A 24,025-nucleotide genomic window follows, 5' to 3' on the forward strand; every position below is an offset into this window, starting at 1 on the left:
TGTATGTGGGGCCGATGTACGCTGCTGTTGGTCATGGAAGACGCCATAACAGCTGCACAATACGGGAATGCCATCCTCTGACTGACAGTGCAACCATATTGGCAGCATAGTCTCCATGGACGACAACTTGCGCCCCCATCATGCACATCTTGTGAATGACTTCCTTCAGGATAACGACATCACTCGACTAGAGTGGCCAGCATGTTCTCCAGACGTAAACCCTATCGAACATGCCCGAGATGACTGAAAAGGGCTGTTTATGGACGATGTGACCCACCAACCACTCTGAAGGATCTACACCGAATCACCGTTTAGGAGTGGGACAATCTGGACCAACAGTGCCTTGATGAAATTGTGGATAATATGCCACAACGTATACAGGCATGCATCAATCAAAGAGGACATGCTACTGGGTATTAGAGGTACTGGTGTGTACAGCAATCTGGACCACCACCTCTGAATGTCTTGCTGTATGATTGTACAACATGCAATGTGTAGTTTTCATGACCAATAAAAAGGGCGGAAATCATGTTTATGTTGATCTCTATTCCAGTTTTCTGCACAAGTTCCGAAACTCTCGGAGCTGAGGTGATGCAAAACTTTTTTTTATGTGTGTACATTTGAACTGCTTCGTCAAACATAAGAAGCCAAATAACCAACTTCAGTTTCACGTACCACTACACAAAAACAAGTGATTGTTTCTACAAATGTATTATATGTAACAGATCATCATTTGAAAGACACAGGTATTGAACAGAAATGCCTACATGGGTCCAATATAGCATCACACGAAATTTTGGGATTGCAGTCAGATAATATTCACTTTTTGCCTCGTTAATTAAGTTGACAATCAAGTAGCCATCATCAGGTAAATTTTATGACACAATTACTAATGCACTTAGCTATGATGTTTTTTTTTTTAAGTTGGGGTGTCGCATGTGCATAGGTCTTGGCTATGTGAATGCCTTATCTTGGAATTGTGCTGCATTTGAGACATGCAGGAACATGCATAACTGTATTATTATATGCATGACCTCTGTCAAACAGCACACCATTTATACCCAAAATGATAAAATTAAGTGCCCCCTACATGTGGCACTAGATGCACAAATTCATCTTCGAGCAGCAGTTAAAGAAACACTTAGATTCTACCATTTCAGTTATTAAGTTCTTCACCAAACATTATTCTACACATTCCTTAATAATCAAATTTCACAATAATGATCTTGAGGTCAACAGTTTCACACCAGAATGATCCATGGAATGCACTGTGCGCTCAGCTATGGACGACATACTAGGGTGTGAATGGTGAGTGTAGCTATCATGATGCATGCTCCTTTCATGTATTTTTCGTATGGTATTCTGTAAACTCCAGTTTTCCACAAACACAAATCACCTTTTATCAAGCTAAGAAGAGCACAGGGCTTTATAGGTGACCAAAGGATTATTTAACAGCTCATTATCCTTCATTCTTGTAACTCATCACACTTTCTCTATCAGGCACAACATATGCCTAGTGCAGTGATTGACTGTTTTGTCAGAATAGAATTGGTAGAATATTTTAAACATTATGAATGAAAAACACACAACACTGGTATAATATTGTAGAATATTACCAAGTGTTGTGTGTGTTTCATTCATAATAAACCTAGTGCATTATCAGTTGAAGAACACCCATGGTGTGGACTCACAGTAACAGTCATGGTCTGACAATATCACTTGAAATTTCCTAGCAGATCAAAACTGTGTGCCACACCGAGACTCAAACTCGGGACCTTTGCTTTCACGGGCAAGTGCTCTACTCACAGAGCTACCCAAGCATGACACATGACCTGCCCCCACAGCTGTAATTCCGCCAGTAACTTATCTCCTACTTTCTAAACCTCACAGAAGCTCTCCTGTGAAACTTGCAGAACAACCACTCCTGGGAGAAAGAATACTGTGGAGAACACGGCTTTGATACAGCCTGGGGGATGTTCCGAGAATAAAATTTTCACTCTGCAGGGAGTGTGCACTGATATGAAACTTCCTGCCACCACATGGTGATTTGCAGAGTATAGATGTACATGCAGATGTAGATGAAGAGCAGCTACTCTTCTGGCTGTGACTATATTTGAACCAAAGTATGGAAAACCTTACGATGTCTTTGTAGTGCCTTCCCCTCATGTTATTTTTGTAATCAGCCACTGAGTCAAGCTGTATTTCACACAAAAATGAAGTCTGCAGTAACAATATTGATTCATAAGAGTAGAGGTAACCAAGTAAAGTATGTGATAGTAGCATCCTTTCATAAATGTGGAGGTAAGCATAAGCAAGTAACCTAACTATTGATCCATAATATCCTTCTAGACTTCTCAGCTTTTTGAGAAGTTAGCTCATTACAGAATGTTGTATCATTCTTCTGACATTATCCTTTGAGAACTGCTCAGACTGGCTCCTGGAGGAGCTTCTCCACAGAGAAAGGAATATACGATCACGTGAACATAGTTATAATAAAACTAAACAAAAAAATTGCCTGTTGACATTTTCTGTGACATTGCATGGCATCAGGTAAAATTTTACACAGAAAATCAAAATTAACGTGTTAAAAGTATCCCCCTTGTATGGTTGTATGGTCAGTGCCATATCTCAATAACAGAAGTTAAGAAAATATTTTAGCTTCTACCTGCTTAACAATATGGGAGGATGCACTTGGCGAAACATTTGATAAATGTTATGCCAAGGCATCTTAATGTAAACTGTCCAGCTAATTAAGATACAGAGTACATTTATAGTACAAATTGGTCACTCTTATTAACTTGTACAGAGGTACATGTAATAATAATATACGCCATGTATTAAATTAATTACATGAACAATAGTTTTCATAATGCTTTATGTACACTATTCACAGATCAGATTATGGTAATGCTGATTACCAAAACCGTTCACTGTAAATAAAGATTTTACAAATGCAAACTTGGCTGAGAAGTTTTCTTTCTTCAAGTTCAACAACAGAAAATGGAGTATGACGCTAATAAATAATATTAAAAGAATAAAACTTAATTCAGAGTGGGCAAAAATTAAATATAAAGTCACACACAGTTAGGTACATGGCCTGCTCTTGCTCGTGGTCTACAAAAGTGATTACCAAAGACAATGGGGGACTTTTCAAATGCTGTCAGAAGTGTGTCTCAATTGATTGATTTATAGATTTTTATTTGGTCCCATTTGATTACATTATGTGCAGGACTGGTTAGTTGATTTGGAGAGGGGGCCAAACAACTAGGTCATCAGTCCCATTGGGTTGGGGAAGGAAGCCTGCCATCCACTTTCAAAGGAACCGTCCCAGAATTTGCCTGAAGCAATTTATGGAAATCACAGAAAACCTAAATCAGCACTGCCAGACACAGGTTTGAACCATCGTCCTCCCATATGAGAGTCCAGTGTGCTACCACTGCAGTACCTCACTTGTGTAAAATAGGACAGGTCAACATAACTTGATATCTTGAAATATTTAGCCTACATATTACAATATCAAATAACACACTACAGGTTATTTACATTCATCATACTACAATAGTTTCAATAGATTACAGCACACACATACAAGTAATAACAGCATTCCTCATTCTTTACACTTATACTCCTCCACATTATAAAATTCTTTTTCCATAACCCTTTAGAAGTTTCTGGAATGTTCTTTCACTCATACTGTCCTGTAGACTCTTTGGAAGATACTTTACCAACTGTACACCTAAGTATTGAGGACCTTTTCCAGAAGCTCTCAGTCTGTCTGTACGGTATACCTCCCAGCTGGCCTTTATTTCTTGTTTTATTTTTATTTATTTATTTATTTCTTGTTTTATTTTTTCTAGTAATGTGTTGACTCTTGTTAATGAAATTATTGTTTTGTATAAGTTCATAGATGGAAAAGTCAATATTTTTAGATCATGGAAAGCAGTTCTGCACGAGTCTCTCAATTTTTTTTACTCAAAATGGTCCTAAAGGTCTTTTTTGCAACAGTGAAGTTCTTTTTGTGTCATTGCTGCTGGAGTTTCCCCAAACAGTAATTCCATTACTGTAAACATGGTTCAAATAGATCGTGGTACACTGTACATAAAAGCTGCAGAATGTGGAAGCTGTTACATAATGTTGTCTTTATTGGAGCTCATTGTCAACTGTAATTAGTTTGTTCCATCTATGAATATATCCATGTGATCTTCCTTTTCTCTATTTGTGAACACCATGAACATTACCTTTTTTTAGATTTATCATTAAGTCATTCTGTATGAGCCACTGTAATGTATTATTGGTCGACATAAAAGCACTTCTTTCCAGTGCTTCCACATTTTCTTTTACATTCTAATGCCATGTCCTTTGCATACAGTATTTTTTTTTATCCTTCTCACTGACTTGGATATTGTCTACAAACAAGCTGAACAGAAGTGGGTCAAATACATATCCTGGATTTACACTGTACTTGATATCATTGATTTCAGATTCTATTCAGCATTCAGATTCTATTTTCCCATACTGCTTTCTGTTACTGACACAGGATTTTATCCATGAACTGCTTCTCCACATATGCCATGTCTTCAAGTTTTTCATTTAGTGTTGTATTGGTGATTGTGCCAAAAGCCTTAGAAAAATGAAGACACATGGCAGATACAAAGTGTCTTGTGTAATGCAGGGCCGAGATGGTGGTTACTGTAGATTTCCATTTTTGGAAACCATGCCGTGCCGGAATCAGAACCCTACGTTTCTCTAGGAATGTGGTCATACTGCCACACATGAGCATCTCTAGTATTTTTGAGAAACCAGAGATTAAAGATACTGGTCTGTAGTGATTCCAGTCATCTTCTTCACTTTTCTTATACATTGGCACTACTTTGCTTATTTTTAATTTTTGTGGAAATACTCCTCCTCAAAATGAGCAATTCACTGTATCCAAAGGGTGGTTCAATTATTTCTTCATTCATATGCTTTATTAGATAATATGATATTTCATCTCCAGAAGATTTCTTGTATTTTAATTTCTAAATTATTTTTATGAGTTCTGTTTATTCCAAAAACATCAGTAGGATGGTTGCCCAAGTGTTCTAGAATCATTGGACTCCTCATGATTTCTTTCCCACTTCAAATTATGCAAAGCACTGATAAAATTGTTGTTGAGTAGATTCGCAATTTTGGTGCAATCTGTAACTATAATGTTATCAGCTCTCATTGACAATCAAATTTCTGTTATTCACACCCTTTTGACTACACCTTTCAGCATAGATTATGTTCCATGCTGTTTTATGATTTGAATTTCCTGTGAGTATTTATTGAACTGGCTTTTGCTTCTCTTATTGTTAGCCTGTACCAGTACTAAGATAAAGGCATCATACTTCTAATTAGTGCTTTGTGCTTACATTGTTAGTCCAATCTTCTTTCCTCAATGTTATTTTAAAAAGTTCATGTTTCATAGATTTCTAATCCTGACTGTTCTCTCATCTTGCTTTATTTCTGTTTTCGAACTCCTAGTTTTCTAGATACGAAACATTAACCCATGATGATCAGAGATTGCTGTTTGTAGAACTTTTTCTCCACATTCAGTATTATTGATAATGTTATCAACAAGGTAGCACTCTTTATCAGTCACTCTTGTATGTATGTTTATTATTATTTTCACATCGCACTGTAGTAATGTTTCTTTTGATTTCTGTTTTTGTTTTGATTCTTTATCCACATCTATGTTGTAGTCTCCACATACTGTGTTGTCATTCCCTTTAAACTTCAGTAATAATTCTGATAGGCTTTTTTCAGAAATGTTGCAATATTACCACTTTGAGACCTGTATACATAGAAAACTCTTAGTTCTTCAATATTATGTTAGTAACTTCAAAACATTTTTCAATGTATGCTGGAAAGTTTATACATTTACAGTATTCAGTATTTTGTAGAGTACCAATTTTTTCTTGTACATAGCAACACTTCCATCTTTACATTTTGATCTACAGAAATAATACATCAGATCACAGAATCTTATTATTAGACTGCAAACTTTAGCTTCGTTTAGCCCATGCTCACTAAGGCATAATATATCTACTTGTGTTTCACTCTGGAGCACTACTAATTTTTTATGGACTAGGTACTGAAGGTTTTGGTACAGAACTGTAATATTATTTTCCTTTTAATGATGCCCGAGTTGCTGAAAATCTCTTGTGGTTGAAGGCCCACATGTGACCACAGTGTGGGCATTGTTATTTATCTTCTCCCTCTTCTCTTTCTTCTTTTTCATTGGCTGTGGAATAAAAAATATTTTTCTAAGTAGTGGGGAACTGTTCTTACTCTCTGTGAAGCCCATGTTGGTTTCCTTTCTATTTGTGCAATTTTTGTCATTGCTGGTTATTGCTTTTTTGTACTTTGATGTCTTTCATATTCTTTTTGTGGTGTTGTGTATGATGCTTCATTTGTTACATTTAATGCTGCTACAGCTGGTTCTTCTGCTACACACTGTGATCTTCCTACTTTTATTTTAAAATGTGATGATTCAAATACTACAGTTAATGCTGCATACGCAGCTTCTTTCGTTGGTGCATTGTGGTCTCCCTTGTTTTTGGCATGTTATTGTCCAGTTATCACACTGTCCTGGTTTTCTGAATTTGAAGGGGTTTTTCTTCTTCTGCCATTGTAGTTGAACGTCAGGGTCATATTCCCACAAAAACTTATATGATGCAATCCCAAGAATATAAAAATGACTTACAGCCACCAGAAGTAGTGATCAATGGGGATACACTGGATGAAATGCCAATTATGGAGTTTTTAAGCAAACTGATGTGCGATAAACACAAGTGTCACCAGCAAATGGTTAAGTTCAAAACAAAAAAGCTCAGCTCTGGTTACTTTGCTCTTAGAAATCTTTTGCACTGTATTGATCTGTGTATGGGCCTGCTAGCATAATTTACATGCTTTAACTCACTACTGTCCTATGGCACATTCACCTGTAGCACTGCAGCTAAGGTCAAGGAAATACTTAATCTACAGGAGCATGTATTAACAATATTATGTAAATAAACATCTTGCTTTTCCAAGGTTCTTGGGATACTTATACCTATATGCCTATACACTTACTTCATAAGGGTATTTATGGTTGAAAATAAAACTGACTTTAAGGTGTGCTGTGAAACACACAACCACAACAGTAGAAATAAATATAATTTTGCTTATAGACTATTCATCTCCATCTAGGATTCACAAAGAAATATATTTTGGTATGAAAGTCTGTAATAGGTCGCCATCAAACTGTAGGAAAGAAATTTGAAAGCCTCAAATACTGCAAATGAAAACAGTGCCTTGCACGCTGATACTCCTGTAGTTCATCAGAATATTTAGACTTAGGGATGAAATTTCTACATAACACTGATGATCATATTACCCAGGCTTTAACTTTCCCAGTACATGCATAGCTGATATGTGTTCTGTGTAGAGTTACATAGATACAAAGAGCTGTATAATTTAAGAGGAACAGCAGTAGGTTCTTTTTATAAAGTAGGCCTACTACTTTTTCTGCAACAACATAGAATAAAGTATCTAGAAGCAGGAGATCTAATTCCTAAGATTATCTGTGTGAATAGATTAGCTCTACTAAATTGGTTGTTTCTTTGCAGTGGCTGCTCCACTTGTGGAACAACGTGCAAATGAATGGGTTATTAAAGAATACACAACTAAAAATGGATTGCATTCAAAGATCTAACCTGCTCAGGGATAGGGCCTGCACATAAATAATTGTGTTAGGCTCTGTGAGAAGTTTTCATTCCAAATTTGAAAGTTTGTGTTATTAGCTATTTATTTAAATTACATTTAAGGCTAATGACAATTCAAATATATCTGGATGGAAACAGAAATAAGATGCCAATCCTTCTATCTCGTAATTACTGATTAGGGATCACAATACTTTCTGTGCAAACTCTATCATCAACAAAAAGTAACACACAAAAATGGGCTTTCAGAACTACTAGTAATAGTAATAATAGTAATAGCAGTAGTAGTGAAAAGAATAATCTAAAAAGAAAGAATATGGGAATATATAGTGTTATTTGTTGGGAGGGTTTATTTAAATGAAAAGAAGCACCTTTGTACACTGTTAGCCTGTTAGAAAATCACATAATAAATTCGCACATACCTGGCGCTATCCCAACCGAACGATCGATTTTAAAGGTAGAGTAAAGCAAATTTTTCCACAAAAGTTCATCGTAGGATACACTCAACCACCTCTTGCATGTCAAGCCTACATTAAGCAATTCTCTTGCTGTAAGGTATTGAAAGATATGAAGCAGAATTGTATCTGGAATGTAATTCCACATTTCATCATCACTTTCTTGGCTTTCATTCGCGTCAATTGTTTCATCAGTTGTGTCTGACATCTCTACTTTTCAACTAAAAAGGCTGTAATATAATTTTGATTACTCTCACTTAAAAGAGCGCACGACATTCAGCATTGTGAAAATTAATTGCTAGACGGCATACAGTATTCATTATTAACGTAGCCGCTTGAAGATTCTCACTTTTCCTCGACAGGCGATACTACACTACCTGTCTCTACCCTGTCAGATACTCATTACTAATTTGTTTTGCGATTTCGCTAACGTTAACAGCTGTCTCGTTGTTCCGCAGCTGATCGCTTCCAAACAAACTGTTGCATTATGGGAGTGCGAGAGTTCGGATTAGATAATATTTAATGTCATCTGTAGGGGGCGTGTATTTACATAACTCAAAATTTTCGCTGTGGTAAATGATTTAGGTAAGTTACGTACTCTTTCTGTTCATAGGTAACAGTGATATACTATAGTTATTTGTTCTAAATGCAACAATTATATTTAATAATAAGTCTAGATTGACTCCACACACAACGTGAAAACAAAACTTACGGAACCGAATACATCATAAGATAGGGACAGCTAATATTTTCTTTCAATGTTCTCTGTCCATCCGATAATGTTTCGGACCTTGTTCACACTTCACGAGGATGAATCATTATCATCTGTTAGATGTATTAACACAGGAGTAGGAAACTGACGAACTGTAACACGCAGTCGTTTTTGTTTCTAGGAACTATAGGAATTGTGGTAAGTCCGCAGTAATTTCCTAGAAAAATGTCATACCAGAACTGTTCCATGCAAATATTATTAAATGTATCATATTATATGAATGCTATGTTATACTTGACTGTGACACAGCTTCAATGCAGTAATGTGATCTGTGTAATAAAGAGATAAAAACGGTTTTTGTTTTGACAGTGTTTGGTGACAGTAGACTAAGATCTTTCATACACACTTAAGCATGTATAATTGATGGCTTTTACTTTTCATTTATAATTAATACGTATACTTGTAAATTTTTATTGTAAGCTTTTTAGTGAAATTTTAAATGAAAAAATATTTTTTTTTACTTTTTCCACAGCCTTGAGAACCACTTTGTACTGAACTTTAGAATATCATTTTTTTCATAAATGTGTTGTATGTATTTTTATTTCACTGATGTGTTTCATGGCCTCAAGGGTCTTTGCACAATGGGTCTATGGAACAAACTTCGTTTCTGAGTTACGTAAAGGTGATTTACACTCAAAACTAATAGATATTCGACTCAATATTATGAAAAGGATAGTTGCTATGCACCATATAACGCACATGCTTAGTCGCAGATAGGCACACCAAAAAGACTAAAAATGGACCACACACACACTCTCTCTCTCTCTCTCTCTCTCTCTCTCTCTCTCTCTCTCATGCAAACACACCTCACACACACACGGCCACAGTCTCTCGTAGCTGAAGCCAGTCTGCATCCTTTTCCATTGTTTGACATTGTTTGATTTTGGACTTTCGACCCAGTTTATTTGACAGTTTGAGATATGCTACAGAGTGCTCATGAAGCAGTGCATGCCATCTTTAAGTAAGCAACCCAGCCAAAATCCAGTTGATGCAGTGTCAAGAGTCCAACCAGTTACTAACACTGTCCAAAGTGTAATCACTGATAAACCAAGTCCATAGCAGGACCTACAGCAATAGACCAACCAGCATGCACTTCCACTGCATCAACACTGTAATAGAATTAGAACTGGCTCAGATTGCCATGGGCTGGTTCATATGCAGGATTCTTGTAGACATACCTCTGTCAGATGACAATCCTAGTGACAAGCACGTTCTCTGTGGTGGCACTAGACCAGTTGACAGTAATGTTGCACCAGCTAAGTGCTTTTCATAGTGATGTCAAATGATGCCACTGTATCCCATCCTCCATCCCCCTCAAGCAGCAATCACCAGGAGAGAATAGGCAGGTGATCTGATGGAGCCATCACGTGGAAGGATGGTGGATCAGTGTCCATGGGCATCGCTGTGGAAGGCTGTGACAGGTCAAGATTCAGTGGAAGTTGCATGAGCCACCATGAGATTGGAGTGTCTGCCGGAGGTGGAGAAGCCGGCAGCTGCTGACCATAATGGCAAAGAAAAAGTTAATTTTGGTGGCACCACACAAGGCCATGGGTGAAGGTCTTAGTATACATCGTGACCCGTGGTGGGCGCAAATAATCCAACAGATCAAGGTTGGGTGGCATCTGATTTTAGGGGCCCCTTACAAGGATCCCCATCTGGAAGTAAGAGGCCACAGCAACAGTTTGCATCAGTGGCGGGTGCAGTATGCCCAAGAGGGTGCAGTGAGGGCAACTATGAAACTGCTCCACTGGCAGTAGCCTTCAGTTAATGTGGTGTTCTAAACTGCCAGCAGATCAGATAACTTAGTTGTCACAATTGTCTTTTGTTGTAGCTGTAACCATAGGTAGACTGAAGTAGAAACTTTTTACATAGCTTGCCATTTTTTCCTGCAACCGACCATTCTTTTCCATGTGTTTGGAGGATGTAGCACTCTAATTTCTACAATTTCATAGACTCTGGTCTCATGGCAGTTCATGCAACTTCTGCTGAATTTTGTCCTGCCATGGCCTTCTGCAGTGATGCTCATGGATACTGATACACCATCCTTCCTGTTACGGCATAAAGTCAAGTGCCGTCACGCCAGTCGAGAACGAGAGAGCAGAGAGGGCTGTGAAGAAGACATCGGCCAGTTGTACACTGACCGATCCCTCTCCAGGATGACAACACAACAGCAGCGGCCTCTATACTAAGAGAACATAAGTGCAGTGCTCGACTGGTTGTGGCCTAGCTATACAGCAGCTTGAAGACTAGCAAGTACATGAAGCATCAAAGCTTATTACTTTCCTCATGTATTATATGTGACTCAAACTCAGAATTTTTAGGTTTCTTATTTTGTCTGCCGCCCTTTACTTGTGACACATGTTTAACACAAAGTTAAGTATTGTAATCATTTCCTTTTGTAATAAAATTCATTAATATGATTTGTTTGAATGTTGTCTAGCGATCCAAGAAAGCAGGTTTCTCAGACACCCCATCTTCGATGACTAGGCAGGATTCACCACTGCCCAGTGGTGACTCTGTCAGCCTATACACACCTGCTTCTTCTCTCCTGACGGTTGCTGCTTGGGATAGCGTGGAGGAGGGCATGTAGTTGGGTTTTGTGGCTTCACTAGGGAAACTATGTAGCTGATGCAACATTACTGTCAACTGGTGAAGTGCCCCTACACCATAGGCCTTCTCACTCTCTGACAAGGCCGCACCTACCTGAATTCTGAATATAAGGCATCTTGTGGCCGGTCTGAGCCAGTTGTAACACTATTACAGTGTTAATGCAGTGGAAGTGCACTCTTATTGGTCTATTGGTTTGGTTCTTGCTAAGGACTTGGTTTACTAGTGATTACTCTTTGGACTTGTGTACTGTTTCATGAACTGTAAACCCAAAGCATCCACTTTGGGGTTATCTACATTAGCAGACAAAATCCACAATATTGGAGTCAATATTGTCACACTAAACTCATCTTTGTAACATGTCCCAGTCGGCCTGGTTATGGCAGGGGGGGGTGACGATATTTTGAAAAGTAACCGATTTTAATGGTAAAGGCTGTATGACGTATCGAGCATTGGATAAACTTTTGATGCTGCATCCAAGGAAATTTAAAAATAAACCTCTGCAAAACTGATTTTACTGAATAAGATGCTGTGGCATAATTCTGAAAACAGTCTGTTCAGGGTCTGTAGGGGATAAGTTCCCACTTCGGCTTTTGCATTTATCATCATTTTAAAGTCACCACAAAGCCTCAAAGTGGCATTGGGTTTGCTTACTGTCAGCAATGGAGAGGCCTGTTGACTATGAGGAATAGACATTAACACCTATTCATAAGTGAATATGCCCATTTCTGTTTTGATGGCATCCTTTAGAACCAAGGCCACCGGACAAAATTTGAAGAAGCATGTGCTAGTCATCCCCTTAAGAGTGATGTGAACTTCAAAATTAGTTGCCTTCCCTAACCCAAGTGAGAAGAGTGTCTTTATACTGGCGCAAGGTCTTTCAGATTCCATGCCGTGTATTGTTTCATGAACTACAAACCCAAAAGTACCCATTTTGGGGTCAGCCACCACAAGGAAATTTGCTGGATGTGTGACTGGGTTGTGAGTGAGTAAAACTGGAACTTTTCCTAGTAAAGGTGTGTAATGGAGCCCATAGGCCCAAAAGTTTGTTTATACTGCTTGTAAGGCAGCGACCCTAAACTTACGCAAGTGGGTTGATTGAGCAAGGACCCAGAAGCACCATTTTCAAGGAGTAACTTCACTTAGCACTTGCCTATGAAAGCACCAAGTACTGGGAAATCCAGGATGGAATGTAGCAATATTACATTTTTGTTGTGCCTATCTGCGCTCAGCATCTCCATTATATGATGAGTAGCAACTTTCCTTCTCATTATATTGTTACAGAGCATCAAGTACAATGGCTGGGCTGCATTCTAAGGAGTCTGCACTTCTTTAGGCTTTTCACTCAATTCACGAACTTCCACTGGTTGGGATGCAATTGCAGCAGAGCTGCTAAAATGTGACTTTCAAATGACCCTTTTTGTCACACTTTTTACATGCCTCACTCTGATGGTGGCATGTGTTGTGTGAAGGAACCAATGTTTACAGCCACGCAGTGGCACTGCTGCTGACGTTACTTGTCGCAGCTGTTGCAAGTATGGTCCATGGAGGAGATGAGAGCCCCAATGGAAATTGCATAAAGTCCTGCCTGACTGGCACCAGAGAGCTGACTGCAGTGACATCATCTTCCATTGTAAATAAACTTTGGACTGTGCAGGCAGTTTCACAAGTTTGAGCTATTCATTTTATTTCCATCAGAGAAGGATCAGATATCCTCAGTGCAGCTGGTGGTAAGATGCACTATAACATCCCCAATTAGATTGTCAGAATAGGTTTGCGTACACAGTCAAAATTGTAATTTCTGGTTAATCCATGTAGGTCAGTGGGCTACTCTACATAAGACGGTTTTTTTTTTTTTGGGGGGGGGGGGGCATCTTTCACTGTCAATTTCTATTATGGCTGCAATAACATGTTTCTTCATCAAAAAATGTTCTTATAGTAAAGAAAATATTATAGGCAACTAATGTGTCATTGGATTCATTGGTGGCTCTAGGTTTTGTATTTGGCAATGCAGTTCGGGATTTCCTGACAAGAATATGGCTTTTTGTCTTCCTATGCTGGAAACTGGCCAGCCGTAAAATGTTACTGCAATTGTTGGTGGTATGTGTCCCACTCTTCACTTTGTTTGTTAAAGGTTGGAAAAAATACAAACATGTGTGGCACAGAAGTAGTACCTGTTATATTCTCTAATCTTCTACTGCCTTTAATGTTGCTGCCATTAGCTCTTAATAAACCCAAGCATTTGTGTTAGTTATTGTTGTAGTTGCACTATGGTTGAAGACCCACATTCTCACCTAATCGCAAAATGTGCAAAGTCTGTGGTTTCCCTAAATTGTTTAAAGCAAATACTGGGATGGTTTCATATAAAGGATGTGACCAATTTCATACCCTATCCTTCTCCAGATCTGAGCTAGTGCTCAGTCTCTGCTGACTTTGTCGTCAATGGAACATTAAATCCTAACTTTCTTCCTGCAGTGACCTGGTTATTGTAAGGTTCATTTACTTTGAGAAAGAAACAACAGATTACAATCATAAGTAGAAATCAGTGTCCTCTGTATCAGTAATTTCAAGATGTTGATAATTAATGTTCTGTGTGAAGTAAGAATTCTGAGGGAATTTGCCTTATTTATTTATTTACTTACTTACTTTATTTCTTTTTTTCTGTTTTGCAGAACTGTTGATGAAATGGCTGCTTGTACAAAAAACTTACTGCTTTTGTCAACATCAACTGTTCATGGAACAGAATACCTGCAGTATGCTTCTGAACATATAAAGACATTCTTATCAAAGTATGTACATGTTAGAAGTTATGCATTTAAAATCAAAAGTGCTGTTCTTTTAATACATTTCTTGTGCATCATAAATATTCATTAAAAGTAGAGCAATAATGAGCACAGTTCATTTGAATAACATTGTTGTAATGGACTTCATCCTGTTTGAGGGTGGTAGGCATTTCTCATACTCCGACCATGAATTGACTTATCCAGCCAATTTATGACATGTAAATGAAATCACAATGAAACTCTATATTTTTTATTTATGTGAAAATCATTATTACTTTCCAGAATAGAAAATTAGGTCCAAAATTGAGGACAAAGGCCCAACTTAAAGCAAAATGTGATAAGCTGAATATATAGCAAGATTCAAATAAAACAATTGCAGGAGAAAAAGAAACAAATAATAAGATAGATTAAAGATTCAAATAATGATTCAAAAACATACACTGAAGCAATTAAAAAAAAAAAATGTGTTTGTAGAAGATCACTTTGAGGTGAAGGAGACAGCAACAATAGAATGGCAATGGTGATTAGGTTTGTTTATTTCATAAAATGTGTAGATTTTTAGGTTTGAATATTTTGTTGAGCAGGTAGACATTGAGAGTGTGAGCCACATTCTTTATCAGTTAAAAAAACATTGTGTAAATATGACTGTCTACTTGTAGCATGTAAAGTCTGTAATCGTTAATATTACTTTATTCATATCTTTAATCGAAATTTGCTAGCTAAAATGGTTTAGTAATGCATCAGAATGGAAAAAAAGTATTCATTAAATGTAAGATTTACTGGGCCAAAAAAATGCAAGTTCAAATCTGAATGGGCTCCCTTGCACATAAATAACACTTCTATTCAAGACACTGAGAACTACAGCACAGCTTCTGTTAAGATCCCAGACCAGTTTCATTATGAAACTGTGACAGAGCTGTCGTATTGACAGAAAGTTTGAGCCTGATTGTTTTAAATATTTTAGACCAAAGTGTATAGTTTGCTATTACTTATTGTTCAAAAACTTTCTTAAAATCAACTGAGCTATAATTACAGCCCACAAGCTACATAACTTCAAGAACCATGTCCATGCTAAACCTATACAAATACCACAAAAAGTGAAAAATATACTAAAATAAAATAAGTAGCTACCACTGTTAGTAAACTAAACTCATAATTCACAATTATGTTGGATTGAGGGAGGGGGGGGGGGGGGGGGAGTGGGCAATGCTGCTAGATTACTGAAGCTTAGAAGATAGTTGAAATAAGCTCTAGAGAAGGTGCCTTGGGTAAGGGCTACACAACCTATATGAACACCTCTCTAAGAAATTCTAACATTAAGCCTTCAGAAAGTGAAAGAAATCAAAACCACATAGAGAATATGAACTAGCAACCTCTCTTGCATACACCCCGTTGTTGTTAGACACTGGAGCCAGAATACTTTCTCAAATTCTTAGGATTTAGACATTTGAAGCTTATGATGTTACAGTAGGCAGAGAAGAATAAACAGTTGCAAATGTAGATACTGTCATTTAATGATTTAGTAGTAATGCTGGCCATCTTGGCCTAGCAGATAGACCACAGGACTCGAGCCCTGGAGATCCAGTGTTCAATCCCGGATAGGGACAGAGCTTTTTCATTGCTCCAGCCTCAGGCCCATTCAGCCTGATGATAAATGAATGCAGTACCTGGGATCTTTCCTTTGGGTGGTGGTGGGGGGCGGAGGGGGGGGGGGGTGGGGAAGCTGTGGGGCGATGAGTCCATCACCCTTCCCCTCCTACTGACTTTGGGAAGAGAGGCTGTTCTCTACCTACAGTCAGGCCAGTAGCTCAGTTGCGGGCTGTGTGCCACTGACTTTACCTGTACAATGAACAATAATAGTAATAATGGTAAACAAGAATGTAAACATTTTGTGCTGCCTGTCAGAAGAGGAATTCACTGAAAAGATCTTGAACTGAAACTATCCTAAACACATTTTGGTTTCCTCAAAAGCTTAATTCAATATTTTCAGGTGGAATGTGTCAAACATACTATTCATTCCCTATGCATTAAAAGATTATGATGCCTACACTAACAAAGCAAGGAAAGCATTAGAAACTTTTGGTGAGTATTATTTACTTTATTTGGTTAATATGTTCTCTTGCAATAGTACTATTATTTACAAAAAAAAAAGTGTGTGTACCAGTGACAGTTTTCCAGCAGTTAGTATAATATTATCATCAGAAATATTACTGAAAATTATTTCTTTGGCATCATGTATTACTTCCTAGCAAGAATTTCTAAATGATCTGTTATAAGATTTTCATCGTCTGGTACCATTCTTATCTCTGCATGGTAGCATGAAAACCACTCTGAAGAGCATTGCAGAGGGTACACACCACTCTACTATATATTAGGGTTTCTTCCCATTCCATCTGCAAATGGAACACATGGAGAAAGCTATTTAAACACCTCTTTGCACACATTAATCAGTCTAATCCTGTCTTTCTGGGAACAATAAATAGGCAGTTGCAATATGTTTCTGGATCATATACTTAATACCAGATCTTGAAACTGCTGCCATTATAGGGCTGAGAAGCTTGTTTTAATGATGATACAGGGCAACATTATACCTTGTAGATACAAGTCTCTCATGTGGTTCATGTAAAACACTTGTTGCTAAGCGTGTTTTGCTGAAAATTCTTTTGTGAAAAGATATAAATGATGAAATGATGAGCAAAATAAATAACATGTCAGTATTGCTCCATACTTTTTAAAACTAATATCTGCAACACAGAAACTAAGGCCCTTTATATTCCAATATACCATAAAGTAAACCAAGAATTAAAAAAAAAAATAGTTGTCTCAGAAATCTGAGATGTTAACTGTGAAAAATAATCAATTTTTGACAATTAACGTAATTCACTAAATAAAAAATCTACTCACCAACTGGCGACTGCAGAACATACATATAAAAAAGGTTTTAGGTGTGCAAGTTTTTGGAGCCAGTGGCTCCTTCTCCCAGTATAAGGTTTGAAGGGGTAGGAAGACAGGTGAAGGAAAATAACTAGAGAAATTTAGCAAAAGGGGTAGGGTTCGGAAAAGTCACCCAGAACCCCGGGTCAGGGGAGACTTACTGGTCGGGATGAGAAGGCCATCACCAAGAACATGGGTCAGGGGAGACTTCTCCCCTGACCCGTGTCCTGGGTGACTTTTCCAAACTCTACCCATTTTCCTAAACCTCTCTGGACCTGTTCCTTCACCTCTCTTCCTATGACTTCAACCCTTCTGCTGGGAGGAGCCACTGGCCCTGAAAGCTTGCCTAAGTAAAACCTTTTTTTTTTAATATACATATGTGTTCTCCTGCTGCTGCTTGGTGAGTAGATTTATCTATCCAGTTAAATTTTACTGAGAAGTTAACTGTGTCATTCAAGAGCACTTGGCATAAAGAACCATAAATTCCTTCCCTAATGTATGACAATATTATGAAAAGAACGTGTTTCTACTCACCACATTGAGGAGATGTTGAGTTGCAGACGGGCACACTAAAAAGACTGCTAAATGTCTGAGCTTTCGGCCAAAAAGCCTTCTTCTAAAGTAGGCAACATACGTTTGTGCAAGAACTGACACCCACATGACAACTGTCTCTGGCCACAGAGGCCAGACACTTTGCCCAGAGAGTGGTCTCGTGTGTGTGTGTGTGTGTGTGTGTGTGTGTGTGTGTGAAAGCTCACATATTTTGTTGTCTTTTTTAGTGCTGCCTGCCTACGACTCAGTGTCCCTGCTACATCATGAATAGCACTCTGTCCTTTTCATAAAATCATCATTATTCCATCCTATCCTGGATTTTCCATTGCTCGATTTTCCCTAATGTGTGCAATAATATAAACATTATTTGCAGTGTTTTTACCTGTGTCACATATTTAACAGAGTAATCTACCTCATATGAATTGACCCAAGTCACTTTTTCTAAAATATCTATCTTGTAACTGGTTTGATGTGGCCCACCACAAATTCCTCTTCAGTCCCAACCTGTTCATCTCAAAGTAGCACTCGTATCCATCATTATCAGTTATTTGCGGGATATACTCCAATCTCTGTTTTCCGTTTCGGTTTTTATCATCTGCAGCTCCCTCAAATATCGCAGAAGTTATTCCTTAAAGTCTTAACACGTGACCTGTAATTCAGTCCCTCCTTCTTGTCAATGTTTTTGACATGCTCCTCTCTCGCCGATAACTGCAGAGAACTGCTTCATTTATTATCAGTCCACCCCATTTTCAACATTTCAAATGCACGTTTACTGTAGTTGTACAATCTGTGATTAAGTTCCATACAATACAATGCTGCAAACATGCATGCCTGTGTTTGATACAAGTAGACTTCTTTGGCCCAGGAATGCTCTCTTTGGTTGTGCTAATCATCTTCTCGTGTCCATACATCACCCGTAATGTGTTGTTTTCCTTCCATGATAACAGAATTCCTTCAGTTGTTCTACTTCATGTTGATGTTGTTATGCTAAGTGTGTCGCTAATCTCATTTCTCTACTACCCATTACTTTCATCTTTCTTTGGTTTACTCTCAATCTGTAGTGTGTGATGATTACAGTTCATCAATTTAACAAGTCCTGCAGTTCTTCCTCACTTTTGCTAATGATAGAAATGTCACTGGCAAATATTTTCAGTGATGTTGTGTCACCCTGAATTTTAATACCACTCTTCAGTCTTTCTTTTTATTTCCATCATTGCTTCTTCGATGTATAAGCTGAACAGTAGGGGTGAAAGATTAAATCTCTCTCTTATACTGTTTCTAATCTGGTCATTTGTTCTTGGTCTTCCATTTTTATCTTTACAACTTTCCATATAGCTTACACCTATTCTCGTGAGAATTTCAAACATCTTGCACAATTTTATACTGTCATACGGTTTTTCTAGGTCAACAAACGCTATGAAGGTGTTTTTTTTAATCAGAAATACCTCTTTGGTGCCTTTATGTTTCCTAAAACAAAACTAGTAGTGATCTAACAGAGTTTCAGTTTTCTTTTTCATTCTTCTATTTATTGTTTTTATCAATAACTTGGACGCATGAACTGTTAAGCTAATTGTGTGATAGTTATTGTATTTATCTGCCCTTGCTATTTTTGAGACTGTGTGGATGATATTTTTCCAGAAGTCTGACAGTGTTTCCAGAGTAAATGATCTTATAAAACAAATCGAATATCATTCAGTTGCCACTTCCTGTAGTGATTTTACAAATCATTTTTATTTATGTCTTCCACCTTATTTGATCAGAAGTTGTGTAAAGTTTTGTCAGATCTCTGACTAATACTGCATCACTTACATTTTTCAGATCAACTCCCATTTCTTCTTCTATTTTGTCATCGGAGAGTTTCTCCCACTTGTAGAAGCCTTCAGTGTACTCTTTCCACCTGTCTGCTTTCTTCTTAGCAGTGGAATGATTGTTACACTCTTAATAGTGATATCTTTGCTTTTAATTTCACCAAAGATTGTTTTGACTTTTCTATGTATTGTATCAGTCCTTCAGACAACTCTTTCTTTTTTCAGATTATTTCTCCTGCATCATTTTGCCATAGCTTCCCTACACTACTTCCTTATTTCATCCCTAAGTGACTTATATTACTGTGTTCCGTTGTTTTGCTGAACATTATATGCCCTTCTTTTGTCAATCAACTGAAGTATATCTTCTGTTACCCAAGATAGCTTTTCATTTACCTTCCGTGTACCTGTACTTGTCTTTCCAACTTCTGTGATAATCCATTTTAGAGATTCCGATTCCACTTCATTGAGAATAATAGTATATTGTGGCGTTCATTATTGCTGTGTCTGTAGCCTTAGAAAACTTCAAACAAGCCTCTTCATTACTCAGTATTTCAGTTTCCCACTTTTTTCCTGGTTGATTCTTCTGGATGATTCTCTTAAACTTTAGTCTACACTTCATTATTACTAAATTATGACTAGTCTATATCTGCTCTAGGCTGAACCTGGAATCCAATATCTGATTTGAAATCTCTATCTGACCATGATGTAACACAGCTTGGTATCTTCTAGTGTCTCCAGGCCTTTTCCAAGTGTACATCCTCCTTTTCTGATTTTTGAGAAATGTCTTCGCTATCAATAACTGAAATTGACAGCAGAACCCAGTCTTTCTATTCTCTCTTTTTTAGCTCTGAGCTCATATTCTCCCCCGTAATTCTGTCCTCTCTTCATTCCCATTCCACACTGTTCCAAACACCCATGATTATTAGTTTTTCACCTCCTTTAACATACTGAATTATGCTTTCCGTATCATCACAGTGGCACCCATGCAATGGATGTAGGGGAGGGAGGGGGCTTAGACGTGAAAGTATGGATTACTTTTAATATTTTGGAAGACAAATGGTGACTTGTAAGTAGCCACAAAATAGTTCCAATTCTGAGCTTGCTAAAAACAAGCATAATACCAACTTTTAAATCATTATCTTCATAGAAAGACGCCTGGCAACACTATATTTTTTCCTTTCCCTAAGAGTTATGGGGAGGGGGTTGGGGAGGGGACATGGCCCCCCTTGTCCCATTGAATGGGTACACTTATATTGTTGTGCAATTTTTCTGTCTCTTCATCTACTGTTTGTGTGTGTACCTGAGCTATTGCCATTTCTGTCATCAGTTTGCTGTCAATTCTGATGAGAATAATCCTCATCTTGTTTGCGTTTTACTTCACTTATTATTCCTACATATGGACTGAATGTTTGCATTTCCCTTTTTAGATTTTCCAGCCTCCCTTTCAGATTCAGACTTCTGAAATTCCATACTCCAACTCCTGTATGTTGGTTACCCAATCTTTTCTCTGCATTTATCTCCCCCACGGCAGTCCCCCACTGGAGTTGTGAGTGGCTGGGCACTAATCAGAATTTTTTTGACATTGTAGAGATCATTATGACACTTTTTCCTGTTGTAGGCTATATGCCCTGTGGATACACATTGTGTGGCTTTAATGCAGGGATTGCCTACTGCAGCTTCATGTTGTTCATTTTTCTCCCCGCTAGGAGCAGTTTCCACTCCAAGGGCAAAAGTGTACATCAAGCCTCTATCTGCTCTTTCGTCCTCTTTGCAAGTCTGTTGACAGAATGAGGATATTTCTGTATAACAGAGGTTTTCAGCTACCATTGATGATGATTTTTATTCAAAATTGAACTAGTTTCTGTGATCAAACCATGAACCATAGAATGTTTGGGTTACTAGCCACTCTTGTCCTTCTTTTCTTCCAGCTCCCCTCCAAGTGGCTGCCTTCCTGTTCATTTTTGATTTGCAAGAAATAAATATGAGCTCTGGAGTTCAAATGTTAGTTTTCAATTGCATCTAACCAGCCACATACATTTTAAATTTCATTTCTGAGTTTGGTGTTCACTGATAGATGTATTGCTAGGCTTTCATTTTGCCACATACTGTTGTTACTTAATTTAATTTTTTGAAATAGGCTTCAAAGTTAAAGGTATTCATGAAATGGACAATCCTGTATCGGCAGTAGCTAAGGCAGAGGCTGTGTTTATAGGAGGAGGAAATACCTTTCAGCTACTAAAGAGCCTATATGACAACAAAATTGTGGAACCTATTCAACAAAGAGTGTTAAAGGTACTCACAATTTAAATAATATGAAACCTTTTGAAAGTTTACTTCTCACTACAAAATGCAGTTATTCTTATTTGTTTAATTTCCAGGATGGGATGCCTTACATAGGAAGTAGTGCTGGAACAAATGTTGCTACTGTCAGCATTTGCACAACAAATGATATGCCTATAGTGTTTCCACCAACTTTCCAGGCACTTTCACTTGTACCTTTTAATATCAATCCACATTATTTGGACCCTGACCCTTCTTCCAAGCACATGGGGGTAAGTGTTTGATAATTCTTAGAAGTGTATCACTTTGAAAAATAATTTATTGCTTTGCCATTTTGATTTCGGAGATAGAGACTGCATTCCTTGTGGTGAAAAGTACCTCTTAGCTTAATGACCCAATAAAGTTGTTCAGTGCAACCATGAAAACAACTGACACAAAATATTACCCCAGTGTAAGGCACCTTATTCAAATGTCAAACTGACAAGACAGCGTATGTGTGAACCAAACTGGCTAGAACATGTAAATTTGAGGCTAATGATATTTTAATGCATTTAGAACATTTTTCTATTGCAGAAAATCACTTGAAAATACCCTAAAAGGCAGAAACTAGCTGTGTACCAATAAAGTAGTACAACAGAAGTGGAAATATGTCACCTTACTTAGTCTGCATTTCACAATCAGGTATTAGCAACAAACTTAAAGTACTAGACAGAGAGAACTTTGATGGGAAAATTTTCCAGGGAGGAATATGGAGAGGAAACTCTTTAAACCTAACTTGAAGACAGAAGACTATGAGAAGGATGTTGTTGTTGTTGTGGTGGTGGTGGTGGTGGTGGTGGTGGTGGTGGTCTTCAGTCCAGAGACTAGTTTGATGCAGCTCTCCAGGCTACTCTATCCTGTGCAAGCTCCTTCATCTCCCAGTACCTACTGCAACCTACATCCTTCTGAATCTGCTTAGTGTATCCATCTCTTGGTCTCCCTCTACGATTTTTACCCTCCACGCTGCCCTCCAATGCTAAATTTGTGATCCCTTGATGCCTCAGAACATATCCTACCAACCAATCCCTTCTTCTAGTCAAGTTGTGCCACAAACTTCTCTTCTCCCCAATCCTATTCAATACCTCCTCATTACCTAATCTTCAACATTCTTCCGTAGCACCACATTTTGAAAGCTTCTATTCTCCTCTTGTCCAAACTATTTATCGTCCATGTTTCACTTCCATACATGGCTACACTCCATACAAATACTTTGAGAAATGACTTCCTGACACTTAAATCTATACTCGATGTTAACAAATTTCTCTTCTTCAGAAACGCTTTCCTTGCCATTGCTAGTCTACATTTTATATCCTCTCTACTTCGACCATCATCAGTTATTTTGCTCCCCAAATAGCAAAACTCCTTTACTACTTTAAGTGTCTCATTTCCTAATCTAATTCCCTCAGCATCACCCGACTTAATTCGACTACATTCCATTATGCTCATTTTTCTTTTGTTGATGTTCATCTTATACCCTCCTTTCAAGACACTGTCCATTCCATTCAACTGCTCTTCCAAGTCCTTTGGTGTCTCTGACAGAATTACAATGTCGTCAGCGAACCTCAAAGTTTTTATTTCTTCTCCCTGGATTTTAATACCTACTCCAAATTTTTCTTTTGTTTCCTTTACTGCTTGCTCAATATACAGATTGAATTTCTTCTCCCTTCCCAACCACTGCTTCCCTTTCATGCCCCTCGACTCTTATAACTGCCATCTGGTTTCTGTACAAATTATAAATAGCCTTTCGCTCCCTGTATTTTACCCCTGGCACGTTTAAAATTTGAAAGAGAGTATTCCAGTCAACATTGTCAAAAGCTTTCTCCAAGTCTACAAATGCTAGAAACGTAGGTTTGCCTTTCCTTAATCTTTCTTCTAAGATAAGTCGTAGGGTCAGTATTGCCTTATGTGTTCCAACATTTCTACGGAATCCAAATTGATCTTCCCCGAGGTCAGCTTCTACAGGTTTTTCCATTCGTCTGTAAAGAATTCGCGCTAGTATTTTGCAGCTGTGACTTATTAAACTCATGGTTTGGTAATTTTCACGTCTGTCAACACCTGCTTTCTTTGGGAT

At 37.9% G+C, this 24,025-nt stretch overlaps 2 protein-coding genes across 4 annotated transcripts in view; one reads left to right on the forward strand and one right to left on the reverse strand.

Moving 5' to 3' along the window:
• Positions 1 to 8,629, reverse strand: part of LOC126190667 (F-box/WD repeat-containing protein 5) — an 82,953-nt gene extending 74,324 nt beyond the window's left edge. Inside the window, exons 1-2 of the mRNA XM_049931112.1 lie at positions 8,491 to 8,629; positions 8,147 to 8,409 (exon numbers count right to left, since the gene is read on the reverse strand). Of these exons, the coding sequence (XP_049787069.1) occupies positions 8,147 to 8,387 (241 nt within the window). The 5' untranslated portion in view covers positions 8,388 to 8,409; positions 8,491 to 8,629. The remainder of the gene's footprint in view (positions 1 to 8,146; positions 8,410 to 8,490) is intronic.
• Positions 8,630 to 8,642: 13 nt separating this feature from the next.
• The window catches only part of LOC126190668 (alpha-aspartyl dipeptidase), a 51,526-nt gene continuing 36,143 nt past the window's right edge, over positions 8,643 to 24,025 (forward strand). Inside the window, exons 1-5 of one of the 3 annotated variants that reach the window (XM_049931113.1) lie at positions 8,643 to 8,764; positions 14,231 to 14,347; positions 16,332 to 16,423; positions 21,773 to 21,927; positions 22,014 to 22,187. In XM_049931113.1, coding sequence (XP_049787070.1) covers positions 14,244 to 14,347; positions 16,332 to 16,423; positions 21,773 to 21,927; positions 22,014 to 22,187 — 525 coding nt within the window. In that variant the 5' untranslated portion in view covers positions 8,643 to 8,764; positions 14,231 to 14,243. Of the gene's footprint in view, positions 8,765 to 8,884; positions 9,090 to 14,230; positions 14,348 to 14,623; positions 14,862 to 16,331; positions 16,424 to 21,772; positions 21,928 to 22,013; positions 22,188 to 24,025 lie in introns of those variants that run through there. The other 2 variants (XM_049931114.1, XM_049931115.1) reach the window with 2 other exon arrangements.

Source organism: Schistocerca cancellata, chromosome 6 (genome assembly GCF_023864275.1).
Source record: "Schistocerca cancellata isolate TAMUIC-IGC-003103 chromosome 6, iqSchCanc2.1, whole genome shotgun sequence".
Lineage (NCBI taxonomy): Eukaryota > Metazoa > Arthropoda > Insecta > Orthoptera > Acrididae > Schistocerca > Schistocerca cancellata.